Below are 24,876 nucleotides of genomic sequence, written 5' to 3' on the forward strand. Positions count from 1 at the left end.
TAGTATAGTGGCAAGTATTCCCGCCTGTCACGCGGGTGACCCGGGTTCGATCTCGGCAACGGCGTTCATTATTAATCATAACTGAGTTAATTTAATTTACCACAAAAATTTGGCATACAAAACCAAATAAAACATGCTTTTCACACACATCAAAATGCTTCACAGATACAGTTTCATCCACACTGTTGCCCTCGCCCACGTCCAAACCGACCCCTACAACTATCTCTGCCACGACCATGGTGGCCCCTTTCCCCGCTCAGAAGACTTCCCAGCGTTAAACCCTTGAGACTGTGGCCTGTTATTGTTCAGCATTTGGAACTGAGGGTTCATAGGAAACTGCGGTTGCATTTGGAAATGTGGGTTCATTGGAGACTGTGGCCTGTTGTTGTTCAGCATCTGGAACTGAGGGTTCATTGGAAACTGCGGTTGCATTTGGCACCGTGGGTTCATTGGAGACTGTGGCCTGTTGTTCAGCCATTTGGAACTGAGGGTTCATAGGAAACTGCGGTTGCATTTGCAACTGTGGGTTCATTGGAGACTGTGGTCTGTTGTTCAGCATTTGAAGACCTTGAGAAGCCAACAGATTAACAATCAGCTCATTCAGTAACTGCGGTGGCTGAATACCACGACCCATCCCAAACGGCTGTTGGTTGAAACAGTTCTGACCAACTAATGCAGGCCATGGCGCTGTAGCCTGTCCTTGAAAAAAATTTAAGCCACCCGGTCCAGCAGGCATTGGCAACTGGGCACCATTGAACTGTGGTCGGAACATCATTTGATTTTGCATTGCCATCATAGGTCTCTGCATTGGTGGTGGTAGATTGGGAATTGCAATCTGACTAGGCATAGGAGGAAACTGATGTGAGTTCTGCTGATTACTCTGGGGTCTCCATCCTCCACCGTTTGGAGGAAAACCCACCATCTGAGGTCGTGGCTGATGGTTCGAAACCGGATCACCCATTTGAGGATCAGAACGGTTGGAGGATAAAGAACTAAACCCACGGTTCTCTGTCCATTCCCCTGAGTCATTGCTTGTAGACGTTCCGAGATCATTGTTTTTCTTCTTCTTGTTTCTTGCGTTACCATCTTTTTGGTCATCCATCATCCCTCTCTTTTCCATCTTCTGCATTTTTATGTATTCGGCTTCTTTCTCATCATCTGAGAACTCAAGCTCCTCTGCTACCTCCTCGTCGTTATCTCCTGATGCATCGTAACCTTTCTTCTGCAGTTCCTTGATATTGAGAATATGCTGAGCGTACTCAGCAACGAATGAGACAGGTGTACCTTCACTAACCCCCTCCGGCACTTCGTTTTCTGAATTGAACCTCACACTATAGTAAGGGCACTCAACTTGTGCAAAGATCTCATCCACCAGTCCCAATGGCGTTCTTCTTTCACTTATCCATAGGATAGAACCTTCGGCCAAAGGACTATGCTTTTCCATTCCCTCCACTATTACTTGTGTCAGTGGTGTGCTCAGTACCTGGAACATCAGAAATCACAATGGTTTTAGGTTTAGCAAGCAATAGCGCACAGGTAGAGTTTATTTTATGATACCGAAAGAACAACTCCAACAGGAAGCATGACATGATGTGGTTCCAAAGTGACATCCACAGGTGGAACTGGAGGAAGCTCCTGCAAAAGTTAAAAAGGGTTTGGAGTTAGCAAACAGTTAACAAAGGCTTAGAGACAATAAAAAGAACTCAACCACTAACAGCTATGATTATGAAATGTGAAATGCTGAAGGATAGGTACCTTGAGCTCATTATTTATCCTTATAGGTTCATTTGTTTGCCAACCAAGGTCCTCATCCTCATCATTGCTCCAAGCAACCATCTCATTCACATCATCTTCTTCAGCCTCATGCTCCTCATCTACACTCCGTATCTCACCCTCTTCAAGTTCTTCTGCCATATCATCCTCTTTCCCCATCACCATCTGATCTTCAAACTTCTTTTCCTTATTACTTTCTTCCTCATCAATGCTACTACTAGCACTAGAGCTGGAAGAAGAGCTGGAGGTTTCGCTCTCAGACTCAGCAGAACTAGTTTCCCCCTTGTCATCTTCCATTGGCCTAGAGACCTTAGAAACAACAGGTTCTGACTCTTTCACAGCTGGTTCAGCTACCCCGCCAAAATTTGCAGACATGCCACCACAAAGCAGAGGCTTTACATCAATCACCGACTCAGAACTAATCGAGCTCACTCCAGAAACTCCACAACAAAGCTTGGACGTTACCTCAATGGACTCAGACACAAGCGTACGCGTTTCCTCGCTAACAGTAACACCTTCTTGACCAATCTCCATGTGTTCCTCGAAGAAATCAAAGTCCGTATCCTCTAAGCTAAACTCCTCCTCAATATTCGAGTTATTACTCCCCAACCAGTTGGAGGAATCGAAATCCAGATAGGAATCAATGGGAGGGAAATCCTTGATAGCTTCAACAACAGGTAGCTCCTCTTCTTCCTTAAGGCCGGGTTTAACGGCAAATCCAGACATGGTAAGAAGAGAGAGCACAAAGATGACTGTGGGCGGCTAAGACGCGCGGCCTTATCGGAGGTACGTTAGGGTTTTAAGAGCAGAGCCTCCTCCTCCGTTCCTCTCTTTTTCCATCTTTCCATTTGTTCGTCTTTTTCTGTTACTATACTTTTGATCTTTAATGTTTTTTTTTATTTTTAAATTTGAATAATATTATATAGTTTCACAGTGTTAATATGACATTCCTAAATAGTAAATAATAATATACATTTCTTCACCGGCGATAGTGGCGTTTCCGATGAATCTCATACTCAAGCGCCATTTCAGCCAACGTCTCACGCCGTTAGTTAACGTTTCAGCCTCTTCTCCGACGAAACAGTCTCGGATTTTGGAATACTGTAAACGGGGTCGTCTCACTGACGCCATTCGGATCCTAAACACAACGCTCTCGTGTGATATCTCCGCGAAACCCAATCTCTACGCGGCTCTCCTGCAAACATGCACCAAAGTCTTATCCTTCACCCACGGCCTTCAGTTCCACGCCCACGTTGTCAAATCGGGCTTAGAGACGGACCGTTACGTTGGAAACAGTTTGCTCGCTCTCTACTTCAAGCTGGGACATGATATGAAAGAGACGCGGAGGGTTTTCGACGGGATGTTCGTCAAAGACGCCATCTCCTGGACTTCGATGATGTCTGGATACGTCAGAGGTAAAGAACACGTCAAGGCGCTTGAGATGTTCGTTGAGATGGTGGTGAGTTTTGGTTTTGAGCCCAACGCGTTTACGTTGTCTGCCGCGGTTAAGGCTTGCTCTCAGATCGGAGATGTCAGGCTAGGGAGGTGCTTCCATTGTGTTGTCATCGCTCGTGGTTTCGAGTGGAACCATGTTATCTCCAGCACGTTAGCCTATATGTATGGTGTAAATCAAGAACCCGTTGATGCACGCCGCGTGTTCGACGAAATGCCTGAGCCAGATGTTTTTAGTTGGACAGCTGTCCTCTCTGCGTATTCTAAGAACGACTTGTATGAACAGGCTTTGGGGCTTTTCTACGTGGTGAATAGGGGGAAAGGGTTGGTGCCTGATGAGTCTACGTTTGGGACTGTTTTGACGGCTTGTGGTAACCTGAGGAGGGTGAAGCGAGGGAAAGAGATTCACGGGAAGCTTATTACTAATGGGATTAGTAGCAATGTGGTTGTGGAGAGTAGTCTTTTAGATATGTATGGTAAATGCGGATCGGTACGGGAGGCTAGGCAAGTGTTCAATGGGATGTCCAAGAAGAACACCGTATCATGGTCTGCTTTACTTGGGGGATACTCTCAGAACGGAGAGCACGAGAGAGTTATTGAAATGTTCAGGGAAATGGACGAGAAAGATCTCTACTGTTTCGGAACTCTTCTTAAGGCTTGTGCTGGTTTGGCAGCTGTAAGACTTGGGAAAGAGGTTCACGGACAGTACGTTAGGAGAGGCTGTCGTGATAATGTGATTGTGGAATCGGCTTTGGTTGACTTGTATGGAAAATCTGGTTGCGTTGATTCTGCTACTCGTGTGTACTCCAAAATGACGATCAGGAACATGATAACGTGGAACGCAATGCTATCTGCGCTAGCTCAGAACGGAAGAGGTGAAGAAGCTGTCAGTTTCTTCAATGATATGGTCAAAAAGGGGATAAAGCCTGACTACATAAGTTTTATCGCGGTTCTCACCGCATGTAGTCATACGGGTTTGGTTGAGGAAGGACGAAACTACTTTGCGATGATGACTGAGAGTTACGGGATTAAACCAGGTACTGAGCATTACAGTTGCATGATTGACCTTCTAGGCCGTGCTGGTTTGTTTGAAGAAGCAGAAAATATGTTGGAGAGAGCAGAGTGTAGAGATGATGCGTCTCTATGGGGTGTTCTACTTGGACCTTGTGCTGCAGATGCGGATGCCTTGGCTATTGCAGAGCGGATTGCAAAGAGAATGATGGAGTTGGACCCAAAATACCATATGAGCTATGTGCTTCTGAGTAACATGTACAAGTCGATAGGTCGCCATGGTGATGCACTCAAGATTCGTAGGTTGATGGTGAGAAGAGGAGTAATTAAGACTATTGGACAGAGCTGGGTTGATGCTCATTAGAAAGCTATAGGTCCATATCTTTCTAGAGATCTTGCTTTATGCATTCATGAAAAGATTGTTTTTAGTCACACAATTTTGCCTTGAGGTCTCCATGTAGTTGATTTAGTCTTTACAAAGTAATTCAAACAAAAAAAGATTGCCAGCCTGAACTTTGCAGAGAAAGGGGTTTGTGTGGAGAAATCAAGATTTGACCTCAAGCCACCATTTGATACATTCTCCAGTGAGGAGTGTTGTCTTTATAGTGCACGCATCAAGGTTGATTTTGCAGCTTCACGCTTCATCTCTGCAGCTTTGCCACTCCCTCGGAAGTATGCATATACTTGCTGAAAATCGAGTATTGCACTTCATGGTTTAGAGAAACAGACAAGTTATAGTGTTGATAAATTTGGGAGTAAGAAGAAGTTTGAAACCTGTATCACCCAGATATTGAGGAGTGTTTCGACACAGAAGAACCCGGCTCCAATGAAGTACATTATCTGTGGGGGAGAAAAAAGATGGTAAGACTGTCGCAAGCAAGCTGAAGTTAAGTACTTGTGAAGGAGCAGAAGTAATACTTACACCGACCGCAGCATTAGTAGTTAGAAGCTCAAGTGCTGGCAAGAAACCTCTGTCCACAAAATCAACAATATTTGGAATCAGACGGGACTTCATTAGAGGCTGGAAAGGTCTTATATAAGAGAATTGGGTAAAGAAGTTCAAAGAAAAAGGCTGATTCAGTAAACTCTTACGTGAGAGACTTTCCTTGAAAGATGACTGGTGGAGCTACTGCAGCAAAGCCGCAGAATGCGATGTGAAACTGAAAAGTGCAAGACAGTGTAAACATCAAAAGCTTAGTGTCTTTTTTCATGGCTTCCTGAGAAACCTCTGATTCAGAGGAGCATCTACCATTGGGGATACGATTTAACTTACCACGTAAAAGAAGAAAAAAGCTCCAAACTTCAGGGCACTATCAGTTCTGCAATAGGTAACGTGTACACATTGTATTAATGTTTAATATCTAAGAGATCCTATCCTGAACTTTACAAATATAGCTGATTTTACCGGGTAGCTCGGTAAAGAGGACGATACCATAAGACGTAAGCCCCAGGGACCCCAGCAATGAAGTAGATGATTGACATAAGCCATATAGTGGGACCTGATAACATTACAATCACATGAGTCAACATGACAAGAGGTAATAGCTAATATGAATCTGATCATTTTAGGTAGTAAGTAACCTTCTCCTTTGATCCAAGCTACAGTTACTGCCACAAAATTCCACAAGAGACTTCCTACTAATCCTGCATAGTTACAATAGTTTTAGTCTATTAACTTTTGTCTGTTACATATCCAGGACTTGTCAATAAAGTGGCCTTTACGTTACCTAACAGTGTGGTGAATGCGACATATTGGATCTTCTGTAGATGAAGCGGAATCTCATTTGGAATGTCATTATGAATTAAAGGGAAAAACTCGGGCCAATTCTTCTCCTCAATGACTACTCCAGCTGCCAAATCAACCGTATCAGGTTAGCTAACAAAAAATACCCTAAAAGGCTCATTGGAAGATGTAGAAAAAACAGATATAGAAGATTGTCTACTTCGCGCAATTGCATCTTCTCTTCTTTTAAGCTCCTGCATTACGACAACAACAAGTAGACTGATCAATACATTTCACATGGAAACTGTAGGTCACATGGAAGCCAGAAATAACCTGCTCTTTCCGCTTCAGTTCGTTCTCTTTAGCCTGGAGTTCCATCTCTCTAGCTCGAAGATCCTTTAAACAGAAACAGCGAGAATGAGATCCTCGGTTTCATTCTAACCAGATTTTGAGCAAACACTGTTAAGGCAAAATGCAGAAGGTATTGGTACCTTGCCGGAATCCAAAGGGATATCAACGGTTGCACCACGATCATAAGGTTCCGGTGGAAGCGGCTTGAGGTATGAGTTGTTTGCTGGAGGAACATTTGTATAATTCTACAACATTATAAAGTCAGAGATCAAAAGGGTAAGCTTACAGAACAATCAGTCATTGGTTCTTGATTCAAGTAACAGAGCTCTTTACCGCGAAAGGATTGATCTCTTCATCAGCAAATGGATTAGGATCATGTCGTGCCATCTTTGAGATCGTTTGTCTTTATCAAATCAAGAAATGTATTTCAAGAAAAGAAAGAGTTTTGGAGATTGGGAAGGTCGTTGACAGAAATCGAAAATGCGGAGAAAGTGGTTTCCAATGAATGGCTACTTTGTAGAGAGAAAGCAAAACTAATGGCATATGTGCGCGCCAGAGAGATCCAAGGCATTTTAACGGCTTCTCGCTTCGTTTTGTAACCAATTTGTTTTTTTTTTGGTCCGGTTTAGTAAATTTTCTTCGGTTTTGTAACTTGTAATGCATGAACACGTGTACTTTTAACGACCAGTGAGTTAACTAACCGTATAAACCAACTTGAAAGGTTTGAATCCGAACTTTGAGGTTAGTGGCTAGGATGTCACATGTCACAACTTTGCATGTAACAGCTTTGACAGATCATTATGTTGTTAGTTTATCACTACATTATCTCAAATATTCAATAGAGCTTATAGCCTTACACTATATTAAAAGGGCGACAACCAAAAAACTAATTATTAAATCCACTATTATAATGTTTAGTCTGAAACATGTTTACATGTATTAATATCTTCACACGCTGCATCAAGAATCACACCCATTGGTTAACTAACCGTATAAATCTACCATTTTTACGTAGACAATTATGTCTTGTTTTTAACAGACCTGTGCGGCAGTGACATTCGTCATATTGTACTCGAACATTATCTTTTGTTAAAGTTATGCGAAGCAGCAGATATCATATGGTCCCATGGTCTAGCGGTTAGGACATTGGACTCTGAATCCAGTAACCCGAGTTCAAGTCTCGGTGGGACCTTTTTAATTCATTGCAACAACATTTTTTCCCAGTTGTGGTTTTTCACAGTTTCGAGGCAAGAGACAAAGACCTAAGATATTTACAGTTTATGAAATGATGAGCCCATTGAATCCTCCCAATGCTTAAGAATAGATGCAACCATAAGGACCAAAACTCAATTCTTGAAAACAATAAAAAAATCATGTCTCAAGTCTTTGGTTTAGTCTCCAGAGAATCTGGGGAGCTGAACAAGTGAGTTCTGTTCTCCTTCCGTCCCTTTCTCCTCTGCATTCACATTACCGCATCTGTTGTTATCTACTGATGATGACCTGACCGTAGCGTTTCTCTGAAGACACGGCTCTCCTCTCTGGCTTTCATCTGATTCTACTGAAGAGGATCTTTGTTCTTCGTAATCTGACGACTCTGAGTCCATCTTCCCGTCAAGAAACAAACACACAACTGCACAATCGTCCATTTTCGAAGTCGGGTACTTAAGTTTCCATTCGCGTGAAGCTGAATCCACCACTAGCCTAGCTGCTGATGCTCTGCTTGAAGCTGACGCCACGACTTCAACCACTTCTTCGTTGCTTAGCACATCCCATACCTATTCAAAACAAAGCTTGAGTAAAAGCAATTCATCTAGAAAGTCTCAGAAAGAGTTTCAGGGCTTTACTCCATCTGATGCCAAGACAATGAACTGATCTCTATCAGTAAGAAGACGGTGAGAGAAGTCGGGTATTGATATTACACCGTAGTCCTTCACACAGAAATCACCAAACGCCCTAGCCATGGCTAGTCCAGGAGCGTTATCAAATGGTAGCCAGACTCGTGGCACCTCTGGCTCGTCTTCGAGCGCAAACACACGACCTTTACACTGCTTGATCCTCTCTTCTTCCCCTATCAGAACCAAACCAGTAACAACATTCCCAAAAACTCAGCCAAAATAAAAGTAGAGTTGAAAGCAAATATGGCAAAGCATTTATACTTGGTAAGTCAGGCTTCAAGTCAACTGTTAGCTGAACTGCAACCATTGAATCATTGCTGTCTTTGGATCCAAGTATCGCCCGAGAGTCCCCAATGTTTCCCATGAACAGATGTGACCCCTGAAGCAATCAAACCAATACTTAAGAATGGAACACAACGGAAACAAAGAGATGTTTTGTTGTCAAGCTTACCTGCTTAATGACTGTAACGGCAGTGCTGCCGCTGCAGAAGCATTCTACATTAGGATGTGATCGAAGTTCCTTATCCATAGCATTGAATGATTTCAAGAAAGCTTCTTCCCACAGGAGCTTCAGTTTATCCTCCTCACTAGCTTCTTGGCTATCAGATTTGCTTGTGGATCCGTTTTGCTTAGACTGAATCGAGTGCATGAAAGAGAGCAACCTTACAGGCAATGACTCTCTCACTTTACGAGAAACAAGGTGACCGTTAGGACCGTGCCCATCAAAAACACCGCAGAATGTCATATCTTTCGACATAAAATCCTACAAAACACACACACCAAATCCTTCTTACTAATGGAGATGGACACACAAAACACCATTGAGTAAGAAGAAGAGAAGAAGAGACTCACTTGCCAGACGATCATGGAGTCCTGATTAACTCCCTTGCGTCCCTGTTGAGTGAAAACGCAAGAACTCTTGCTCTTTCCGCTGCTGGTGATCCTATTAGGAATAGAGACCAAGTCATGAAGTGAAACGATGCGGCCTGAGAGCGTTCTCCTCCCCATTTTGCTCCCACAGCATCCCATCCCGAGACGCGGACGATAGATAGTCTCTTCATTGCTCTTGGACACACAACCTCCCATTGGTCAATGCAATCTGATCGCAGAGAGATTGTGAAAAAAAAAAGACGAAAAGACTCCTCCTTATGTACCAAAACCAGATCCCTGATGTAAATGCTTTACCAACACATTTGGTCAAACCAAGGAGCTTTCACACAAGGAATAAAATACACTCCGTGTGCAAAACCTTTTCTTCAAATCTTGGTCAATGATGATGCATATGATGGACCGTGAGCTGAAAAAAATTGCAGGAAAAATGATTTAGAGAATAGTTTATAGCAACGATCCAAAAAGAAGAAAAGCAGACACCAACAAGTCATAAAAGAAGAAAACCAAAGCATGTGATCTTTGCAATATAATAGTATATTACAAAAACAGTCTGTCCTAATTGTTTGTCATTGGACCACCCTTAAGACTCTTTTACTGTTCCAGTTCACTAACCCTTGATAATAAGTTAAGACATCAAAATAAGGCATACAAATCAAGAACATAGAGTTTTCCAAAATATGTGTTATGAATCCAGATGAACAAAGAGTGTTCTAAAATCATGAAACGAGTTTCAATGCAAGTGTTTTGACCCCAAACCAAACAAAAAAATAAGGCAAGAGAGAGAGGGAACAATATTTCAAGAATCATGGTGTGGGGGTGTTAAGTGCTTTTGACCAGATTTATTCACAAATGTTTGTAAAGAAGATTCACTTAACCATCTACTTACTACATTGATCATTTCTCAAAAAATCACTCATCATAATAATTTACATTTCTCAGTGAGAAACAAACCCCAAAAGCCTAATCTGAGTAGTGAGAACTAACTGATGACGCCAAAAAGGGATTATCTTTAGATAAGCTTTTACATATAAATATCATAAACTGTGAACCCCCCCCCCCCCCCCCGTCCTGTAACACTTCGTTAATTGGACGTGTAAGTTGAGATTCTAATGAACGGATAGATGAAGGAAACCCTTTAAACGGAAAAAAAGGTGGGATTTTTAAAAGGGAGAAAATGATTCGGATTTAGATAAAATGGGATCTGAGAAAGTTTCTATTCACCGATAACTCAAACTCGAACCAAAATGAGATCACACACAGACTGACTATACGAGATTGGTCAAATCAGAGCAAAAAAGGACGAACCTTTGGTTTGGGGTCGTTCTTGTGGAGACAATTATGATTCGGAGAGACAGTGACTATAAGAGTTTTGTGATTGATGTAGTAGTTGTAGTCGCCGGAGATATGGCTGGCGAGAGATCTTATATTAATTGAAGAAGAAAGCGAACAAGTAGATATAACTAGGTGAGAAGAATCAATCAAATCTTTGCATGCTAATTATAGAAATCGTTGATTTAACTTTCTAAATTTCACTCATTCACACATTAATAACATTCCATATTTAACAAAAATAATAAGATACAAGTTGTAGCATAAATGTTCACGGAGGCCACCTTAACCTTTCCTTTATTTTCCCTTTTCACACCTGGTCAACTTAATACACTCCTCATTTTAAAAAGGATCTCTTAGAGCATCCCATTAAAGGAAGTAAAGAGAGCTCACACAGTTTCCAAGAAAAAAATTTATTATAATAACTTGTCTTTTATGAATCTATATCACTTGAATTGGCTGGGATGAACCTGTATCAACACTGTTCACGAATCCCACTAATTCGCGATTGGTTGGTTTATTAATTTTTTTTTTTTTTTTTAAATCAAACAAAAAAAAAAAATTATAATAATCAAAAGTGGATTTTGGGAATCTAGATTCGGAGAGTTTACCAATGGGGGTGCTCTTACATCTTGGATACAATTCTTGTCATCGTTTTCCACTAAAATAAAGTTTAAAAAGAGAGTAAAAGGTTCATCATCCCATATTCCCATTCCCATCTCATGTGCATGGCAGCAATAGTCAAATTATCGAACGTCACGTGATGTGTGGCTCAGTTTACATTATACTAATGCTAGATCGTCCAAGGACATTATGAAAAACTAATCCATTATTATAAAGTATAAACGAATTAACTATTAAAATGAATGGGCTTTAGATATCCAATGTAAACTTATTGGCTTTCAGTAAACTTATTATGCTTTCAATTTATCTAATTTAAACGTTTGGGCCTATGTTAACAAACGAAGCCCAAACGTCAAAAAGACAAAACCGTGGGAGCCGCAGAAACATCACATCAGAGAGACTCCACTCCATTGTTGGACTCAGATCTTCCATGTCTAATGCTCAAAAACCTCACAATCTGGATAAGAAGAGAAGATAAGGGACACGCGTCAAATATCCAACACCCCTAAAACATTGTCTGAGTTACTAAAACACACAAAACTCTTCTTCACTCTCTCTTTTACATCTTTCCCGACAATGGCTTCAGCTTCACCGACAGCTACTCTTCTCAAACCCAATCCTCCTCCTCCGCCGCATAAACCGACCGTCATCACCGCCTCCGTATCTCCTCCTCTTCGCCACACCCTCCTCCGCCGCGATTTACTCTCATTAACCGCCGCATCAACGCTTATTCTAACGCAGTCAATTATTCCGTTTGTAGCTCCGTCGCCAGCTTCTGCCGCCGAAGACGAAGAGTACGTGAAGGATACGTCGGCGGTGATCTCTAAAGTTCGAACGACGCTCTCGATGGAGAGGACGGATCCGAACGTGGCGGACACGGTGGCGGAGCTGAGAGAGGCGTCGAACTCGTGGGTGGCGAAGTACAGGAAAGAGAAAGCGCTGCTGGGGAAAGCGTCGTTCAGGGACATGTACGCGGCGTTGAACGCAGTGTCGGGACATTACGTGAGCTTTGGACCGACGGCTCCGATACCGGCGAAGAGGAAGGCGAGGATTCTTGAAGAGATGGAGACTGCTGAGAAAGCTCTTTCAAGAGGAAGATAAAATTTACAGTAACACAGTTATTCTTGTTGTTGATAGAATTTCATTTTCACAAAAATGCCTATCGAATTATTTATGAGAAGATAAATTTGAATTTGCTCGATGGATACCTATAGCATAATAATTACTTAATTAACATTTGACGATCGTCGCCAGTAAAGCAATCGTTATTTATATATTCTCTTCCGGTTTACCGAGAGAAACTTTTCGACTTTCCCGAAAAAATCTCTCTCCTCCATTCGTTCATTCATTCAACCAAAGTTCAGAAAAATTTCTACCTGTCCCTCATTTTATGCCCCTTTACCTTTTCACCTTCTCCCGTGTAACTAACTATTTGTTCCCAGAGAGCTCGACGCGTGGCTTCAAAACTTTCACAGCGAAAGTGAAAACAAAAATAATAAAGAAACAATAATACTATTCGATATTGCTTACACATTGTAGCCTCCTCGATTGTGATCGTTCTTCTTTAGACATTTCTTTTAAGAGAATCGAATTTTCTCTTCCAATCACTTTTTTGTTTTGTTTTGTTTTGCTTGTTCCTTAAATTCAGTCTTCATAACGTCAAAGCTCAGAATACTCTCTCTCGCTTGCTTCCTTGCCATCTCATCCAATTACCACTGAAGAACGAAACTCATCTCTTTCTCAATTCCCGTCGAGGATCATGGCGAGTGGTAAAGGGTCAATGAAAAAATCGAACCTTGATCGATTCCTGCATTGCACAACCCCATCAGTGCCTCCCCAAGGTTTGTTTTTAGCTTAAAACGTTTCAATTGTCAATCTTTTCATTATTCTCATTGATGGGTTGATTGCAGGGGGAGATTAGAAGCCTGAATGGATTGTGGCATCCGCGGGAGAGTTTTTCAGGCTGAGTGATCTGTGGGATTGCTACGATGAATGGAGCGCTTATGGAGCTAGTGTTCCTATTCATCTCTCCAACCGTGAATCTCTTGTGCAATACTATGTTCCTTATCTCTCTGCCATTCAGATTTTCACCTCTCCTTCCTCCTTGCTCCGGTTAAGGTTTGATTCCTAATTTGAAATTCTTTTATTCCGCTTTCTAATGATCTGGTTGATTGATCCTCATAGGTCTCTCATTAAGCATATAGTATGAGTTCTTAGAAGAATGATTGATCCTCCTCATAGGTCTTATTGTTTACTCAGAAGAAAGAATCTTTTTGATTGAATCTCATCTGGTGTTGGTTGCTTAATTAGGGAAGAGTCTGAAGATGGGGAAAGCGATGGTAGGTATCCTCCCTTTAGTGATTCAGGTAGTGATGAGAGTGTCTCCGAGGAACGACTTGAGAACAACCCGAACGATCGTTTGGGCTACCTTTATCTCCAGTATCATCTCCTTATACCAGAGTTCCTCTCATGGATAAGGTATATTATAAACCTTGTTTCTTGGTCTGGTTTCATTGGTATATGAGCTAGGTTTGACACTTTGAAGATATATCATTTGGATTACAGATCAATGAGTTAGCTCAAAGATATCCTCAATTGATGTCGTTGAGAAGCGTTGATCTGTCTCCCGCGAGCTGGATGTCTGTTGCGTGGTACCCTATTTATCATATACCAATGGGAAGAACCATTAAAGACTTGTCCACTTGTTTCCTCACTTACCACACCCTTTCTTCTTCTTTTCAAGGTCTGCTGCACATTTTCTATCCCTACTAAACCCTTTAACTCGGTGAAATCACACTGGTGTTTAATTCCTTGTAATATCACAGATATGGAACGTCCGGAAGAGAACGGTGGTGACAAAGAGAGGATGCGAAAGGAAGGAGAAGACATAACTCTATCCCCATTTGGGATGGCAACTCACAAGATGCAGGTCAATGTCTGGCTTTCTCATGACCAAGATGACCAAGAGAAGTTGGTTTCGCTTTATAGCGTTGCGGATTCTTGGCTAAAACAGCTTAGGGTTCAACATCATGACTTCAACTATTTCTACACTATGTCTATGACTTATCGTATATTTTGAGAAAATTTTAAAAATATAACAATATTGCTTTAATGCATAGTTATCTCTAGTACTAATATATGGTGATGGTTAAAGAGGTTTGGAACTTTTGTTGTCTTCATTTCTCTAGAGAATAACGATTTTATAATGGTTAGTCCACTAATTTAGAGAGTATATAAAATTTTACTAAATTAATTTATAAAAAAATTGAACGATGCTCATATATCATGTAAGAGAGTTTAACATATGTGGTTAGAAATTTTAAAACAACACTAAAAATTAGAGGGTTCAGTATATAAAACATTTACCAAAATTCAATATTTTTGTAGAGGGTTAACACATAGATTTTGAGAAAATTTCAAAAAAATATAACAATATAGTTTTAATGCATAGTTGCATCATACACTAACACATGATGATGTTGAAAGAGGTTTAGAGCCTCTGTTGTCTTCGTTTTTGAAGAAAATAGTGATTTTGTACTGGTTATTCCACTAATTTAGATAGTATTATGAAGTTTTATTAATTAATTGATAAAAAAAGAACGATTCCATATACCATAAAATAGAGTATAACATACATTAATTCAAATTTATAATGTCGTTACAAAATTTAGAACAATAATAAAAAGGAATAAGTTTCAGTATATAGAGCGTTTAACGTAAAACTCAATATTTTCGTAGGGGGTTGGTTAACACATAGATTTTGAGAAAATTTCAAAAAATATAACAATATTGCTTTAATGCATAGTTGCATCCTGCACTAACATATGATGATATTGAAAGAGGTTTGAAGCATTTGTTGTCTCTATTTTTCAAGAAAATAGCGATTTTATAGTGATTATTTCACCGATTTAGGGGGTATTATGAAATTTTACTAAATTAATTGATAAGAAATTATAATGATTCTCATATACAATGAAAGAGAGTTTAACATACATTTATACAAATTTAGAATATCGTTAGAAAATTTAGAACAACAATAAAAAGTATAAGTTTCAATATATAGAGCGTTTAACGCAAAACTCAATATTTTCATAGGGGTTAACACATATATTTTGAGAAAAATTCAAAAAAATATAATAATATTGCTTTAATGCATATTTTCCTCCGGTACTATATTATGATGATGGTCAAAGAGGTTTGAAACCTCCGTTGTCCCTATTTTTCTAGAGAATAACGATTTTATAATGGTTAATACACTAATTTAGGTAGTATATGAAGTTTTACTAAATTAATTTATAAAAAAAATTGAACGATGCTCATGTACAATGAAAGAGAGTTTTGCATACATTAACACAAATGTAGAATGTGGTTAGAAATTTTAAAACAACACTAAAGATTATAGGCTTCAGTATATAAAGCATTTACCAAAATTAAATATTTTTGTAGGGGTTTGGATTTTGAGAAAATTTCAAAAAATATGACAATATTGTTTTAATGCATAGTTGCATCATGTGCTAACATATGATGATGTTGAAAGAGGTTTGGAGCCTTTGTTGTCTCCGTTTTTCAAGAAAATAGTGATTTTATAGTGGTTATTCCACCGATTTAGGGAGTATTATGAAGTTTTACTAAATTAATTGATAAACAATTATAACAATTCTCATATACTCTGAAAGAGAGTTTAACATACATTAATACAAATGTATAATGTAGTTAAAAAATTTAAAACAACACTAAAAAGTTTAGGCTTCAGTATATAGAGCGTTTAACGTAAAACTCAATATTTTTGTAGGGATTAACACATAGATTGAGAAAAATTCAAAAAATATAAAAATATTGCTTTAATGCATAATTGCATCATGCATTAACATATGATGATGTTGAAAGAGGTTTGGAGCCTTTGTTGTCTCCATTTTTCAAAAAACAAATAGCAATTTTATAGTGGTTATTTCACCGATTTAGAGAGTATTATGAAATTTTACTAAATTAATTGATAATTAATTATAATGATTCTCATATACAATGAAAGAGAGTTTAACATACATTCATACAAATTTAGAAATATCGTTAGAAAATTTAGAACAACAATAAAAAGTATAAGTTTCAGTATATAGAGCATTTAACGTAAAACTCAATATTTTTGTAGGGGTTAACACATAGATTTTGAGAAAAATTTTAAAAATATAACAATATTGCTTTAATGCGTAGTTCTATACTGTACTAATATATGATGATGGTCAAAGAGGTTTGAAACCTTTGGTGTCCCTATTTTTCTAGAAAATAGCGATTTTATAATGGTTAGTCCACTAATTTAGGTAGTATACGAAGTTTTACTAAATTAATTTATAAACAAAATTGAACGATGCTCATGTACCATGAAAGAGAGTTTAACATACATTAATATAAATGTAGAATGTGGTTAGAAATTTTAAAACTACACTAAAGATTATAGGCTTCAGTATATAAAGCATTTACCAAAATTCAATATTTTTGTAGGGTTAACACATATATTTTGAGAAATTTTCAAAAAATATGACAATGTTGTTTTAATGCATAGTTGCATCCTGCACTAACATATGATAAAGTTGAAAGAGGTTTGGAGCCTTTGTTAGCGATTTTATAGTGGTTATTTCCCCTATTTAGGGAGTCTTATGAAATTTTACTAAATTAATTGATAAGAAATTATAATGATTCTCATATACAATGAAAGAGAGTTTAACATACATTGATACAAATTTAGAATATCGTTATAAAATTTAGAACAACGATAAAAAGTATAAGTTTCAACATATAGAGCGTTTAACGCAAAACTCAATATTTTCATAGGGGTTAACACATATATTTTGAGAAAAATTCAAAAAATATAACAATATTGCTTTAATGCATAGTTGTCTCATGTACTAATATATGATGATGAAAAAAAAGGTTTGGAACCTTTGTTGTCCCTATTTTTCTAGAGAATAGCGATTTTATAACGGTTAGTCCACTAATTTAGGTAGTATATGAAGTTTTACTAAATTAATTTATAAAAAAATTGAACAATGTTATGTACCATGAAAAAGAGCTTAGCATACATTAATACAAATGTAGAATGTGGTTAGAAATTTTAAAACAACACAAAACATTATAGGATGCAGTATATAAAGCATTTACCAAAATTCAATATTTTTGTAGGGGAACACATAGATTTTGAGAAAATTTCAAAAAATATGTAAATATTGTTTTAATGTATTGTTTCATCATGAACTAACATATGATGATGTTAAAAGAGGTTTGAAGCCTTTATTGTCTCAATTTTTCAAGAAAATAGCGATTTTATAGTGTTTTTTTTTTGTCACAAAAACTTTCATTTATAAATTAGTTTGGTGGGGGCATTAAGGTAGCCACGACCACCCCTTGTTCATACAACCCTTAATGCATTCTTGGCAAGCATATCAGCCTCACCATTTCTCTCTCTCGACAACCAAGCAAAGCTAACATCATCAAAAGCATTAGATAGAATGTGGATATCCTCCACAACTCCGTAAATCTCAAACAGAGGGTCTTTGCCGTTGATGGCGTTAATCAGCATCCTTGAGTCTGATTCAAATCTCACATCCTTTACTCCTATCCTGAAACAAGCCATCACCGCTTCCTTCAAGGCTAGGGCTTCAGAAACTAGGGCTGAGGGGGTGAAGGCGATTCCTAGCTTAAACAGAGTCCTCTGTTCTCGAGTCACCACGACCCAGCCAAGACCCGCATTCTTTGTTAACGCCGACCACGCAACATCAGACCTTGCGACTGTTCCAGCTTCATGGGGAAGGGGTTGGGTAACCCTTTGGCTGCCTCTTTCTTTTTTGTCTTGCGCTGCGGCCCATTCTTTTGTTGCACCTATTGCTTGCGATAAAATGTCTGCCGGACTCCCATCAAAATTCTCAAAAACATATTTGTTGCGAGCCTTCCACAATGCCCAAAGGATCCAGGGCACAAGAGGGGAGGATGTTAGTCCTGTCGGGGGAAGACAACCAAGCTTATGTAGGTCATTCCAGTCAGCTCTCAAATCTATCAATCCGCTAATTCGAAAGCTTCCATCCAGAGGAGCGAGTTTCCACACTTGTCGAGCAAAAGGACAATGGAAATAAGATGATTGATAGATTCCGAGTTCCCGCACCTCTTACAGGCAGGATTGACATTTATGTGGCGGCCTAGTAACACTTCTCCAGCCAGGAGAATACCTTTCAAACACTTCCAGGTAAACATCTTAACCTTTGGAGCAATTTTTAGGTTCCATACTGTTCTTCTCCAGTCAAACTCAGGGGTAGCTTCTCCCTCCAAAATTTCTTCAGTTACTTCGGCCATGGCCGTGTAGTATCCTGTTTTGACCTTGTACTCTCCTGTCTTAGTTCCCAGCCATTTAAGAACGTCCGAGGCTCCTTTTGTACTGGGAGTGATACTCAACACTCTTTCCTCCTCAAAAGGTAGAACTGTTTGCACAAATTCTCTGTTCCATTCGCCATTCCCTTCTTGAATAAGGTCTTTTACGCACAATGAAGCCGTCTCACTAGTTGCAGGTCCCATAGGTCTACACGGGGCTTCGAGGCTCAGCCAAGCATCATCCCATATCTTGATCGACGCTCCATCTCCTACTATCCAACCCAGATTTTTTACCAGAAGATCTCTACCCAACAGAATGCTCTGCCACCCATGGGAAGCCGCGGACAGGGCAGTACAAGTTAGAAGATTTCCATCTGGACAGTACTTAGACAATAAGATCCTGCCCAATAGACAGTCGGGGTTTTCTTTTAGCCGCCAGCTAATTTTAGCTAAGAAGGCATCATTGAAAGCTTGCACGTCCCGTATGCCCAGTCCACCATTACTCTTAGACAGAGTCATTTTATCCCAAGCTAACCATGCCATCTTTCTCTTCCCCGTCTTGTCATCCCACCAAAAGCGCGTTAACGCTGATTGGATGTGATTGCAAAGAGATACATGCAGTTTGAAGCAGGTCATGGAGTAGGATGGTATAGAGGAGAGAACACTTTGAAGCATTACCATCTTTCCTGCTGCGGATAGGTACCGGTTAGACCAACTGCTTGCTTTTTGGACAATACGATCCACTATTGACGAGAACATGTCTTTCTTCTTTCTCCCGAAAATTTCTGGAAGCCCGAGATACTTTCCAACACCGCCTTCTTTTTGGATTTGAAGCTCTGTATGGACCATATTTTTCAGTTCAGCCGGAGCTCTGCGTGAAAAGGTAACAGATGACTTTTCAAAATTAATTGATTGACCAGACGCTGTCCCATAACGATGCATAATTTCTTTGAGAGCTAAAGTCGACTCTCTTTCCGCTTTTAGGAAGAACATAGTATCATCCGCGAAAAGAAGATGGTTAATCCGGGGACTCCCCCGAGAAACCCTAATGCCTTGGATGCGTCCTTCTGCTTGTGCTTTGTTACAAAGATCCGAGAGCACTTCACTACATAATATGAATATGTAGGGCGAGAGGAGATCGCCTTGGTGAATCCCTCGACTCGGTATAACCTTTCCTCTAGGCGAACCGTTGATGAGGAAGGAATATGTAACTGACGAGATACACTGCATGATTAGACCAATCCAATGTTGGTGAAATCCGAGTCTCTCTAGCACTGCAGCTATGAAATCCCATTCAAGCCGATCGTATGCTTTACTTATGTCCGTCTTCACTGCCATCGCCACTCTTTTTTTCTGCTCGGGACGTCTTCAAAGTGTGTAGTACCTCATGGGTAATGAGTACATTATCCCCTATCAATCGGCCCGGGACAAAGGCTGACTGATTTTCAGAAATGATTTTTCCCAATAGAGGCTGCAGTCGCTTCTGAAGAATCTTGGAGTAGACTTTGTAGTACACATTGCATAAGGCAATAGGACGGTAATCAAACACTCGCTGCGGGCCTTTAATTTTCGGGATCAGGCGGATATGAGTGTCATTGATCCCGAGAGGCAGAGTTCCTGATCTCAAGATCCCTGAATTTCTTGTACTAGGTCTGGACCAACCTCATTCCAGTGAGTGTGATAAAAACTCGCTGAGAACCCATCCGGGCCTGGTGCTTTCTCGCCATTAATATCATGGATTGCTTCTTTAATCTCCACAGCCGAAGGAACTGCGATCAGTACCTCGTTATCTTCATGCGAAACAATAGGTCGGAGGGCATAATTAACAGTTTCTCCCCGATCTCCTTGCTCTGAAGTGAACATGTTCTTAAAGTACTCAATAACCGTCTTGGCTATCTCGGCTTTTTTATACACCATCCCCCCTCGGTATTTTCCAAAACTGTAAACGCATTGGCTCTGCGTCTGTTCTTTGCCGAGGCATGAAAGAAACCCGAGTTTCTATCACCTAAGCTTAGCCAGAGCAAACGGTTTCTTTGCTTCCAAAAGGACTCCTCCGCAAGGTAAGCTTCATTCAACTTATCGCTGATCTCTTTAATCAGGACTGTATCATTAAGGGGACTAGTGAGAGCTGCTTCCAACTCTCGCTTCCTTTGCTCAATGAGAATCTTGCTATTCTGTTGTTGAAGTTTATTCCATTCAGATAGAGCTCTTCTAGTAGAGGCCAGCCGTTCCGAGACTCTACTCTGATCATTACTTGCCCAAGACTCGTAAATCACTTTCTTTGCTTCCTCATTAGTGTTGAGCCGTCGGTCGTACCGAAACAGACCCCTTCGCTTCATGATGGTCGGATCTAGGCAGGTAAGAAGAGGTTTATGATCGGAGCCCTCATATTCCAAGTATTGACAGCGCACTGTCGGGTAAGTCTCAGCCCAAGAACTATTTGCCACTGCCCTATCTAGGTGGCATCTCACAAAGTGAGTACCTCTTTGTCCTCTCCATGAAAGTGGGTCTCCCGAATGGTGGAGGTCATATAAATCACCTTCGGAGAAAAAAGTTCTGAGATCCGAGAAGGAGCCTTTCGATCTGTCAGGTCCGCCCACCTTTTCATCACTACAGAGTAGGTCGTTAAAATCCCCGGTAAGGAACCAAATGGAATCTCTAACTTCAGCTGATGTTAAAAGGGTATTCCACAGACTGTTTCTTTGCACTCTATATGTACTGCCATAAACAAAACTCGCATAGAATAATTTGTCTTCGTATTCAATGCTTGCGTTTATTACATCAGAGCTAGAATTAAGCACTTGTAGTTTTATTTCTTGCTTCCAAAGCAGGGCAAGCCCTCCTGTGCCATGGCCAATCGGAGTTACCAGGAAGTGTTCTTCATACCCAAGCTGATCACATTTTTGAAGAACTACAGAGTCGGGATTTTTGGTCTCAATAAGGAAGCAGATGTCAGGCCTGAATTTTTTCGCTATTTCCTTGAGACGACGAACTGTCTTGAGATTCCCTAACCTTGACAGTTCCAGCTCACCATTTTTAAGGACCCGGAGCGGATGGGATCCGAAAATCCATCCTCTTCCTAGAAGAGCTCGGGATCATGTTACAAATAGGCATGTTTTCAGAGCTTGTTGTTGAACCTCCTGCTTGGTTCTTTCCACGGGAAGGTCCTGTAGCTGTTTTCGCCTTAGTAGCTTTAGATGATCTTCTTACTGGGGAAGGTTTGCCACCCGGCACTTTTCGGACCCTACTACTAGAGGCCGCGACCACAATTGGTTTTGTTCCTACGGTCTCGGGCACTTTTCTGGCTCCGGGGGGTCATCCAGGTTTCCTCTTCAAAGGTGCAATAGGAGCACCTGGCTCCCTTTCTCGCTGTGGGGCCGGAAGGTGTCCAATTCTCAAAGCAGCTGGGACTCGCTCCGCGCTTTCCTGCATCTCTACCATTTCACTATCGACATGGTCAAGCCTAGGAGCTAAAGAAGCGTTGGCACCAAGCCGTAGTGCCATTGGGATGCGCTCCTGAGACGACGGGAGTGACAAACGCTGCATTGCAGGGATTCTCTCGGGTGTAAGCGACGCGTCTTCTCGGGCCTGACGTTTCGCATTTGCATTGAGGGATGCCTAGACCATATGGGCTGCTGCTGTATCTAGATCTCCTTGCTCTTCAGCTTGCCTCTTTCTCTCAATACGGGCTTCTCTTTCAGTTGGGTCCTACTGCAGCATTGCATCCCGAACCTCGTCTCTCGCTAGCTGCAGGGCTTCCACAAGGAGAATAGAGGTAGTATCAGTTAAGGGAATCCCCTTTTCACCATTTCTAAACTGGGATTTAGCTGAGCTGGACCCTTTATCTGCCTCAGAAGTTGGAATCTGCGTGATTGCTCTGTAGTAACTTCTATCTTGGGACGAGCCTTGACGTCTCTGAGTGGCAAGGTCTTTCAAGTGCCCCTTATAACGATCCTCAGGGTAACGAGCTCGTTCCCTGGCTTGACTAGACCGCCTGTACGATTCTTTCTCCTGCCAAGCCTTTGGTTGGGGTTTGTACGAACGTCGGCCATACTCTTCTTGAGAGTGACAGGGTCTTCTCTCAGGAGCGCCAGCACCAGTAGAGGCCGAGAATTGATAGGTTGTGTTATCTGCTCGAGGTTTTCCCCCCCACATCCCGGCCTTCATGACCAGAGGGAAATGAGGCTTGTTTACTAGGATCAGCGTCCTGCGCAGTCTTAAGCTCTCGCTTCTTTGCCCTTTCCTCCAAGTAATCATGAATGTCATGATCCAGCCGGAGGCAAGTTGTACAATGTCTTTCAAGCCGTTCATAGACTAATCTGGCCGAGACTTCTTCACCATTGGGGTATTCTATAACAGTGGAAGTAATCAATGGAAGCAACCCATTCACATGAACTATCATTTTCATAGCCAGGGGGGTGATTTCAGCTTTCTCATAGACACCTATATCGTTGCCAATACTCTGACAAATACCTTCTGTCCAGAGGTGGATTGGAACCCCTTAAATCTTAATCCAAAAGGGGATTAGCGCCGGGAAAGATTTGGATAATGTAGGTTCCCACCGTTGGACTATAACCATCCACCTAGCAAAGTGGTATGGCCTCTTCTCTAAGACTTGGAGCAGGTCTTCCTCTCGCGCAAACTGAAATTGAAAGAGACCATTCCCTAGATCTGCCCCCACTGGCTTCACATCTGACTTCCAGAGATCCGAAAAGAAAGATAGAAGGGGCCAGATTTTTTGGATAGAACGGTTTGTAACTCTCCCTATCAAGGTAAGGGAACACTTGTTGAGGAGCTCTGTGTTTTCCGGGAGCTCAGCTCTCACTCGAGCCGTACGGGGCGCCTGATAATCATCAGAAAAGATTTGTTTTCCTTTATCAGCCTCAGAAATTCTTCTATGCATCTTGACCGAAGGGATTCAAGGTTTTCTTAAATGCTTTACCAACACAAAAAAGGACAGGAACCCCTGTATCAACAATCTTCAAAACGGTCAGCGATTTTCGTCACACGAAACAGTAAACATACTAGCTACCTGGAGAACTTGTTCCGGCATCGGAAATTAGGCGAAGTAACTGACGGCGGTCCCTCCGACGTCGGGTCGGGGGAAGAACCCGGTGAATAAAGGCCAAGACTTTGCACAGACCGATGAATAACTCCCAAAGTGGAAAGAATTTGAAATAAAGAGGGGAATATTCAGAGGAATAAGCCCATAAACAGCAAGTAAACCAGCGGGTAATAGGAGATAGCGCCTTTACGAAAGTTTTACGTACTACTTTCCTCGGGAAGCTCGTCTGGGAGAGAAACTCATGTTTCGCGTTACTCCCTCCGTCTTGTTGGATCTCCGATTTTATAGTGGTTATTCCACCGATTTAGGGAGTATTATGAAATTTTACCAAATAATTGATAAGAAATTATAATGATTCCCATATACAATGAAAGAGAGTTTAACATACTTTAAACCAAATGTAGAATGTGGTTAGAAATTTTAAAACCACACTCAAAAGTATAAGATTCAGTATAAAGAGCGTTTAACGTAAGACTCAATATTTTCGTAGGGGGGTTAACACATAGATTTTGAGAAAAGATAAAAAAATATAACAATATTGCTTTAATGTATAGTTGCATCTTGTACTAATATATTATGATGGTCAAAGAGGTTTGAAACCTTTGTTGTCTCTATTTCTCTTAAAATTAGCAATTTTATAATGGTTAGTCTACTAATTTAGGGAGAGTATATGAAATTTTACTCAATTAATTTATAAAAAAATTGAACGATGCTCATGTACCATGAAAGAGAGTTTAGCATACATTAATACAAATGTAGAATGTGGTTAGAAATTTTAAAATAACACAAATATTATAGGGTTCAGTATATAAAGCCTTTACCAAAATTCAATATTTTTGTAGAGGTTAACATATAAATTTTGAGAAAAATTCAAAAAATATGACATATTGTTTTAATGCATAGTTGTATCATACACTAATATATGATGATGTTGAAAGAGTTTTATAGCCTTTGTTGTATCCGTTTTTCAAGAAAATAGCGATTTTTTAGTGGTTATTCCACTGATTTAGATTGTATTATGAAGTTTTACTAATTAATTGATAAAAAATTAGAACGATTCCCATATACAATAAAAGAGAGTTTAACATTCATTAATACAAATTTATAATGTAGTTGCAAAACTTAGAACAACAATAAAAAGTATAAGTTTCAGTATATAGAGCGTTTAACGTAAAACTCAATATTTTCGTAGGAGTTATACACACAGATTTTGGAAAAATTTCAAAAAATATGACAATATTGTTTTAATGCATAGATGCATCCTTCACTAACATATGATGATGTTGAAAGAGGTTAGGAGCCATTGTTTTCTCCGCTTTTAAAAAAAATTGCGATTTTGTAGTGGTTATTCTACTGATTTAGATAGTATTATGAAGTTTTACTAATTAATTGATTAAAAATTAGAACGA

General features: G+C 40.2%; 5 protein-coding genes, 1 non-coding gene and 2 pseudogenes across 9 annotated transcripts; 4 read left to right on the forward strand and 4 right to left on the reverse strand.

The window, feature by feature from the left end:
• Positions 1–52: 52 nt before the first annotated feature.
• On the reverse strand, positions 53–2,516 carry LOC106397908 (annotated as a pseudogene).
• Positions 2,517–2,664: 148 nt separating this feature from the next.
• LOC125591562 (pentatricopeptide repeat-containing protein At1g03540-like) lies at positions 2,665–4,992 on the forward strand. The gene has a single exon (XM_048765980.1). The coding sequence runs from the start codon at positions 2,777–2,779 to the stop codon at positions 4,598–4,600; it is 1,824 nt and encodes a 607-aa protein (XP_048621937.1). The 5' UTR covers positions 2,665–2,776; the 3' UTR covers positions 4,601–4,992.
• On the reverse strand, positions 4,785–7,274 carry LOC106405212 (secretory carrier-associated membrane protein 2). Of its 3 annotated transcripts, none has more exons than XM_048765983.1 (12): positions 6,644–6,845; positions 6,451–6,555; positions 6,293–6,355; positions 6,180–6,213; positions 5,964–6,086; positions 5,818–5,880; positions 5,642–5,735; positions 5,510–5,555; positions 5,329–5,396; positions 5,159–5,207; positions 5,011–5,076; positions 4,785–4,923 (listed from the first exon to the last, which is right to left on the reverse strand). In XM_048765983.1, exons 1-12 carry the CDS (start codon positions 6,695–6,697, stop codon positions 4,837–4,839), a joined length of 852 nt encoding a protein of 283 aa, XP_048621940.1. In that variant the 5' UTR covers positions 6,698–6,845; the 3' UTR covers positions 4,785–4,836. The 3 variants fall into 3 exon arrangements, with proteins under 3 accessions (XP_048621940.1, XP_048621941.1, XP_048621939.1); XM_048765984.1 differs by having other exon boundaries at positions 6,293–6,365; positions 6,397–6,555; positions 6,644–6,785; XM_048765982.1 differs by having other exon boundaries at positions 5,011–5,207; positions 6,644–7,274.
• A 156-nt stretch (positions 7,275–7,430) lies between these two features.
• TRNAQ-CUG lies at positions 7,431–7,502 on the forward strand. Its single transcript has one exon. It is a non-coding gene; the product is annotated as a tRNA-Gln (tRNA).
• Positions 7,465–10,703, reverse strand: LOC106402168 (probable protein phosphatase 2C 1). 2 transcript variants are annotated; one of them, XM_048765981.1, is made up of 7 exons: positions 10,402–10,703; positions 9,391–9,502; positions 9,058–9,304; positions 8,657–8,968; positions 8,467–8,584; positions 8,155–8,378; positions 7,465–8,085 (listed from the first exon to the last, which is right to left on the reverse strand). In XM_048765981.1, exons 3-7 carry the CDS (start codon positions 9,289–9,291, stop codon positions 7,702–7,704), a joined length of 1,272 nt encoding a protein of 423 aa, XP_048621938.1. In that variant the 5' UTR covers positions 9,292–9,304; positions 9,391–9,502; positions 10,402–10,703; the 3' UTR covers positions 7,465–7,701. The 2 variants fall into 2 exon arrangements, with proteins under 2 accessions (XP_048621938.1, XP_013698302.2); XM_013842848.3 differs by having other exon boundaries at positions 9,058–9,502; positions 10,402–10,701.
• A 568-nt stretch (positions 10,704–11,271) lies between these two features.
• On the forward strand, positions 11,272–12,250 carry LOC125591564 (photosystem II repair protein PSB27-H1, chloroplastic-like). The gene has a single exon (XM_048765985.1). The coding sequence runs from the start codon at positions 11,626–11,628 to the stop codon at positions 12,148–12,150; it is 525 nt and encodes a 174-aa protein (XP_048621942.1). The 5' UTR covers positions 11,272–11,625; the 3' UTR covers positions 12,151–12,250.
• A 76-nt stretch (positions 12,251–12,326) lies between these two features.
• Positions 12,327–14,215, forward strand: LOC125591565 (annotated as a pseudogene).
• A 3,234-nt stretch (positions 14,216–17,449) lies between these two features.
• On the reverse strand, positions 17,450–19,740 carry LOC125591512. Its single transcript, XM_048765891.1, has 2 exons — positions 18,264–19,740; positions 17,450–18,036 (listed from the first exon to the last, which is right to left on the reverse strand). The coding sequence occupies exons 1-2, from the start codon at positions 19,738–19,740 to the stop codon at positions 17,450–17,452; spliced, it is 2,064 nt and encodes a 687-aa protein (XP_048621848.1).
• Between the last annotated feature and the right edge of the window lie 5,136 nt (positions 19,741–24,876).

This window comes from Brassica napus, chromosome C8 (assembly GCF_020379485.1).
Source record: "Brassica napus cultivar Da-Ae chromosome C8, Da-Ae, whole genome shotgun sequence".
In the NCBI taxonomy this organism is placed as follows: domain Eukaryota; kingdom Viridiplantae; phylum Streptophyta; class Magnoliopsida; order Brassicales; family Brassicaceae; genus Brassica; species Brassica napus.